Source organism: Palaemon carinicauda, chromosome 8, assembly GCF_036898095.1.
Source record: "Palaemon carinicauda isolate YSFRI2023 chromosome 8, ASM3689809v2, whole genome shotgun sequence".
NCBI lineage: Eukaryota > Metazoa > Arthropoda > Malacostraca > Decapoda > Palaemonidae > Palaemon > Palaemon carinicauda.
Genome location: NC_090732.1, coordinates 143661501 through 143669278, shown reverse-complemented (window position 1 = coordinate 143669278; position 7778 = coordinate 143661501). Strand labels below are relative to the sequence as shown.

Genomic DNA, 7778 nt, shown 5'->3' with positions numbered 1-7778 from the left:
AAAGAATGTCCTTAATACCCAGCAGATGTTTGAGTGTGCTTAGCGGCTCGGCAGTTGTAAGTGTTTAGTAGGGGCCATTATACATAATCTTTTCCGGCAAGAACGGTTTCAAGATATATATATATTTATATATATATATATATATATATATATATATATATATATATATATATATATATATATATATATGAGAGAAAATGTGCTTCTATTCACACTCATAATAGCCCCGCCTCTCATTTCCGTGTCTATTCTCCTCTCCCTATTTATCGGTATCGTTCCCTCGTATTAAACCTTTGACTCCTCCTTCCACTTGTTCCCGTCTGGACTAGAGTCAGTGTTATTTCATCTGTAGTCTAACATCTGAGGGAACGCTAAACAAGCGCCCCCCCCCCCCTCTCTCTCTCTCTCTCTCTCTCTCTCTCTCTCTCTCTCTCTCTCTCTCTCTCTCTCTCTCGTAAAACACACGCACAATATATATATATATATATATTATATATATATATATATATATATATATATATATATATATATATATATATATATATATATTAGATGTAGGCCTATATGTATAGTCATGCATAATATATGTATTGGCTCGCCAAAAGTCAAGCGCATGAATATCCGTACTTGTTTACTATTCTAAGTGTAAGAAATATTTCAAGACGTTCAGATTGCAGATTGCAAAATAGACTTTTTATATAATGTACGAATAATATATAACACAACGAAACAAAAAATTGACCGTTCCCATTTATAATTTAAATTGATATTAAAAACTGCGCGATAAATTATATATCCCAAAGAATTGTAACATTTGAAAGTGCCCATTCCATTTTTAGCAGGATGAAACAGCATCTATTTCGCGTTGCATGATATTTTCCTCCTGTGTCCTTGGAAGAGTGATTGTTATGATGTAGGTTGCGCGATGGTGACCTCTGACCCGAGACATCTTCCCACAATTTACAGTATCAGGACAGGTGCTCCTCCGTTTCTTCCCTCCCATTCCGCGCCGTCTGGGCCCTTTCGCCTTTCTTTTCCTTTTCGCTGTTTCACTTCGTTGTCTTTGTGCACATTATGTCGGCCATGCAGACGGTGTTTGAGTTGGCCAAACTTTGCCTCGTCTGTTTTACTCTAATTCTACATATTTTTTTCCTTTAAATTATTATCATATCGTGTTCGCTTTTTATTATAGATATTCATTGCTTATTTTATCTATGTCCATCTCTACCTTGAGTTGTTTCTAATGTTCATTACCACTATAAAATCATTCTATAATTTTCTATCGATATCCTATTTCGCCAAGATTTTCATCTAAAACTAAGGGAACAATTACTAGAGAAAATATATATATATTTTTAATTAAATATTCGTCAAAAATTATGTTGAACGTTTGGGATGAAGTTGCGCACTATTGTTTCTCAAAGAAACTTACTGCAAACAGAACACAGATAATCACGTAATACTCAAAGCCAATATCAGAACTAATTGTCGAAAATCTCTCTCTCTCTCTCTCTCTCTCTCTCTCTCTCTCTCCTTCGGGCTGTTGCATCGTGGAAAGATGTGCCAAAGATAATGTTATTTATTCGCGAGAGCCCCGAGACTTATGTAGATACGAACAGGTAAAGGTGTGGGATGCGGGTAATCACAAACACACTTGGGTGATGGGGTCTGTCTTGAAGTTTATTCAAATTGTCTTAACGTTTCGCGAGAGGTGAAGTGTGTTTATTTCCGCTCTTGGTTTTGTTCCATACAAAATGTCCGAAGAACTGTAGCAACCTCATTTCCGAAGTTGAAACAGATCGTGGGAGGCCGGTGTCAGCAACACCGTGGTACATAGAGAAGCAACAATCAAACAACCAGTTAGTTCATACTCTATATAACAAATATATTGCAACATCTTCCTAAATGCAAATGGAATTTGTACAAAATGTTTGCTCCATCATTTTGATTTACAAAGATACGTAATTGCGAATGATTTTCGTTCAGTCATTAGGTTCCTTAAGGAGGACCTGTTTTAATTGTTACCGATGCTTCAACGTTTTCTTGAATAACTAACTCTTCAATCTCAAAACTTCCAATAGGTGTACGACAAAATGTTTCTAAAAATTGTAGGAAACACTTGATTGCAAGTAATGTGTATTTATTAATGATTTCTAATGACACAGTGAAATTGTAGTCGTGGACTATAACAACAAATAAATTGAAATCAATAGGGCTTTATTTCACGAAGTTTATTTTGACACCTCATAAGTAAGATACCAGAAAGGCTTTCTTGAACAAAACTATAGAACAGCTGCGAACTCCCGTTGCCATCGGCGTGGCATTATGGAACGTGTCTCCCCAGGTACCTTTGTTCATCATCCCTATGAAAATTACCCCCCTCTCTCTCTCTCTCTCTCTCTCTCTCTCTCTCTCTCTCTCTCTCTCTCTCTCTCTCTCTCTCTCTCTCGCCTGTAGGCGGGATCTGATTTTTTCTAGCCGCCGGCAGCATCTTTCTCTATGCCTGCAGCAGCATCAGTTCATCTCGAGGGAGCAACCGCGGTTTGAGAACGTGATGCCCCACGGGTGGCTCCGTAGTATGGGTGGAGAGTGAAGGGAAAGGGGGGGGGGGGGGCGCAAGGCACACCTGTGATTGAAGGAGTCGAGAGGTGAGGAAGAAAAGAGACAGGGAGAAAGAAGGCTTAAAAAAAAGTTTGGGAAGAAAGAGTTAGGTCGTGACTTTGGAAGGGTCGCACAACCAAGAGATTTTTAACATTTCTGGCAATGTACGTTCCTCACTTACCTAAATATATATATATATATATATATATATATATAATATATATATATATATATATATATATATATATATATATATATATATATCCACGAGGAACAATTAAAGTTATGTAAATACCGATAAAACCACGAAGGATTCAAGTTTGCATGTTTTATCTGGACATCGCGTGCTCTAGTGACTTGCACACACACTATATATATATATATATATATATATATATATATATATATATATATATATATATATATATATAGTATGTGTATGTAATGATAATAAATACCGTCGTAAAATAACCCAAGATGAAATATATATCCATTTATTTCCAATGACCTTAAATCCTAAAATAAACCTTTTAGATATATGATATGATTCAAATTAGCTGTCACGTAGATTTTTCATTAATGTGAAATTGGTTTATTGTACGATGTATATTTTGTCTTCACGCCACGATTATTTTTTTTTTAATTCAAATTCCATTTTGGAAAGCTGTATAATTTCTGCTTCTGATAGTTTGCTATGTATTTTGATGTACTATGTTCCTTTCCTTATGGATATATATATATATATATATATATATATATATATATATATATATATATATATATATATATATATATATATATATATATATATATATATATAGTTACCTGAAGGAAGATAGATAACGTTTATTCATTTCCAATCTTCAATGGGCGATTTTTTTCCTGTTGGAGCTCTTGAGCTTATAGCTTTTCCAACTAGGGTTGTATCTTAGCTAGTAATAATAATAACTGATAATATCCTTCAAATTCGGCGCGTTTGCATTGTAGGTTTCTACCACTTGGTCCATTATATGTGTGGTTATTAAGAATTATTGTTTTCATTGATCACTGCCTTCATTACAGACCGTCTGATCAGACGTCATCATCTTCGCCCTTCCTTTGTACTGATTCCTTTCTCTGTTTGTTTCAGCTTACGGACGCCAGAGGAAGAGACTCCACTCCACTTCCAAGACAGAGGAAGGGGTAGAAATCGAAGTCATCACTCCAAGGAAGAGATTGGCCATGTCACCCTCCAAGTTATAAAGAGTCCCACGCCTCGCCCTCCTCCGTCTTCCCAAAGCAATTGACCTGAAGGCGTTGAAGGAGAAGGCTTCAAGTCACATGAATGGGACGAAGCATAATTAAGGAAAAGTTAACAAATGAATTTCTGACATATAAGTTGAAAAAAATCTTCAAGACGGAAATTCACTCAAATTAAAGACCTTTGACATTTCGGATTATTTCTACTTATCAATTTACTAAGCCATTGTGTACTACGGAATAGAGCACTCCAAGTTATGGATTTCCATCTTTAGAGCTTAGAAGAATGTGTTGTGCGAGTTCTAGAGTGCATCCTCTACGTAGCTACGGAAGGTGTTTGCTTCTCCATCTCTTCCTGTTAATCTTGCATTCAGTGCATTTGTCAACCGTTTCAATCTCAACAAAATACAGTAAGATACGATGAACTCAATTCAGCTGCTTACTTAGCATAAAAGGTGATTTTAAGTGCATTTATGTAATTTTAGTTCCTTACCGTGCCTTTTTTCCCCAATTCTGAACTACGATGCCTAAACGCTAGAACGATGAATTTTCATTACAATTTAATATAATTTTTTAAACTATTTAGCCGTTTATGCGTCTTTTCAGATAATCATACATTATACACGAAATTAATCTACCTTTCCTTCGTGTAGGAATCTTTATGTAGTAAATTTAATGTCAAATATAAATATATGTTCATACTTATATGTATAACATCTATTTCAGCTATTATGGTCTCAGGCTTAAAAAATATTCAAAATGTTCCAAATACGATGTGTGGACTTTTGTTGCATCAGCGTCTGTTTAGATATGTTCAAAAGACTTCCCACTGTTGTACTCAGCCTTAGTATCATTCTCGTAACAGTAGGAGGATTCTTTAGCGAGTCATTCTCTTAACGAATCCATTGTTATGTCTTTTCTGTATCATATACTTGGTACAAAAAAAATCCAAGTGTTAATTATTTAATTGACAAAGTGCAACTGTGTTATGTATATAGTACACATGGAAGTTTTGTTGTGTATATGAATACAACTACAAAGTGTATAATATATATATATATATGTACATATACATGCATCATTGTCTAATATGTATTTATACACATATATCCTGTTAGGATGTATAAATCCCTCCAAATGCCTTTTGTATTTAACTAAAGGCTCACAGGGTTTTTTTTTTCTTTTTGCTAAAGTCGTAAGAGTTATCAGGCAATAGATATTTATAGAATAATTTTAATATATTTGATCTATATCTAATTCTTTTTACTCACTCATAGGTAAAGGATACGTAAGATAGATAACAAAATAAAAAGAGAGAAATATAGTAGCAAGTCCTTCAACTACTTGAATTATCTGTAGTTTCAAATCAATTTCTTGTGATAGCAACATGACGTTTTAGTTCATACTTACATTTATTAAAGAAAATTTTATTTGCTCCTGTAGGAAAACTACTATATTTTCCCCTTTTTAAATAATTCTTTGAAATCTGACACAACTGCAATTGAGTTGCCATTTATTGTATAGTAAATACGTGTCTTTCAGCGCTTCCTCTTGGTTTTAGATGAGAATACAAATAGAAAAAAAACCTTCATGCGAACTATTTGTCGATTGAAAGGTCCTTGCAAATAGTTTCATACCGACTTTATCGATGAGCTGTTTATCGACAAATATATCACGTGAATCGTTTTATGTGGACCATTTATCAAATCATGTAAATGGTTTCATGTGGATTATCTACCTGCTTAAAGATCTTACAATTGTGTGAAAAAAAAAAAACATCTGATTGATTTACAAGGAAATAGCCAGTGTGTGGTACATTCCTTGCTTTGTAATTTCGAATATTATAAATCACAGTTATTTGTGCAATGTGATCAATGAGGAGCGCAAATTCATTCATAGGCTAGTCATTATTTATTACATAATTTAATACTTTAGCTTAATGTATACATTTTTATTACATTTTACATAAAAATTCCTGTTGTCTTTGCATTGTCATAAAGATACATTCATGTACAAAATTATTGTATCAGATTTATGAAGCCTGGATCTTTATTTTTTTTTACATAAAATTTCATGTTGAATATTGTATTATTTGGTTCCCTGCTTTTATGTATAATTTATAAACATGGAATTTTTGTGTACTCTTCAACTTTACAGCGGAAGGCAGTTGGTTTACCTCCCTTTCGAGTACATGCATTGATCTCAATATTGTACAACAGGTCCCTAGACAGACAATCCATTTTTGGTACTGTAACTTGCATTTATCTAGTTTGTAAGTCCCTCAAGACAGAAGCCTCGGGAAATTCTTGCAAAGAAGCTTGACCTGTGTGATTATTTCAGTTCAATGTAGATACTGTTTATTTATAACTCCAGAACAAAAGAAAAACATTTGTGATTTTAGCAACTGAGAGTCAAATTTACCCTTTTTTGTTGTTATTTCGTACTTTGCGAAATTCAGACAACGTTCACAGCTAGTCTTCATAGTTTAACTTTGTGAATTTCCAAAGGCTTCTGTTGCATATCGCTGGAACGATTACTGACCAACATCTGCAACAGATATTTAAAGGAGAAATGAATATCTCAGCAGATGCTGTGCCTTAATTGTCGTCAGCAAAGTGTTTGTAGTTTTTCACTACGAAACAGTTATATTGTATTTTTTTATTGGCATATCAAAAAGAAGCTGGTTCAGGCACTCTTACTAAGGTTTTTATATACTCAAACTTTCTCCCGTAAGTGGAGGAGAATTTTTTAAATTGAATATTTTTTTATTATAAATTTTTATGTTCATATTTTTTATATATTCACCTCCACGCCGTAACCTTTCTCCCATCTCCAAATACGAGGGATGTCTCAAAATTATCACATTTCACTGTTGTAACTCCTAGTCTATTAGTGTATGCGTATCGCATCATTAAGCCTCTTGGAAATTTCCTTCCCTCCTGTTAACCAAGAAACAAACCTCCCCCCCCCTCCCACCCCAGTCGTAGGTTGGGCTGAGCCCATGCTTCTGTTTAGTATTATAATAAAGATTCTGTATATTTTATTGGAGGAAAATGACAAAATGATACAAATGGATATTTTTTCTTCTGATATGTGCAGTTAATATAATTATTTGCTATGAATGGTTGTATTATTTCGTCCTACTGTATTTTAATTTTAGTTTTTCACTATATGGGTATGAAGATAGCAATCATTTCTTACAGATTTGAATGGAGATGCAAGTTGTATCTTGTATACGATGTTTGGAAAAAATCCTGCAAGGCAGAGATGGAATCATGTAAAAATTATTTATTTTTTTCATCTGCCTTTGTCAGGTAAAAAGATTTTTTTTATTTTCTTAATTTCTGATTAGTAAGAAAATGTATTTACACAATTTTTCTGTAAAATGTCTGCAAGACGGAATTAGAATCATGTAAAAATAAATTATTCGGTGAAAAGATTTTCCTTTTAATTTCTGATGTAGTAATAAAGTATATTTACTCAATAGCTAACGAAAATAAGCATATACAAAATTTTACAGTGAAAATATCTGCATTTGGTCTTTGGAAAAAACCTGCAAGATAAATGAAATCTTGTAAAAATAAACTTATTTCCCAATATCTTTGTCGGGAAAAGATTTTTAAGAAAATATATTCACCCAATAAATAACAACAATAAGTATTAGAAAAATTTCTAAAAATGTCTTACCATTTCGAAAATATCTGCAATACAGAAATGGAATCATGGAAAAAAAATTTTTCTCAACATCTGCATTTGTCGGAAAGATTTCAATTAATTTCTGATGTAGTAAGAAAATATATTTACTCAAAAACTAACAACAAAAATTATTTACAAAATGTTTCTATAAAAATATCTTTGCATATGGTCCGGAAAAATATTTGTAAGAGAAATGGAATCGTTAAAAAAAATTTTTTTTTTTACATCTGCATTTGTTGGAA

The 7778-nt window shown here is 33.1% G+C and overlaps 1 protein-coding gene across 1 annotated transcript in view; it reads left to right on the top strand.

Moving 5' to 3' along the window:
• The window catches only part of LOC137646008 (uncharacterized), a 19472-nt gene extending 12510 nt beyond the window's left edge, over positions 1 to 6962 (top strand). Inside the window, exon 2 of the mRNA XM_068379139.1 lies at positions 3731 to 6962. Coding sequence (XP_068235240.1) covers positions 3731 to 3843 — 113 coding nt within the window. The 3' untranslated portion in view covers positions 3844 to 6962. The remainder of the gene's footprint in view (positions 1 to 3730) is intronic.
• Positions 6963 to 7778: the final 816 nt, after the last annotated feature.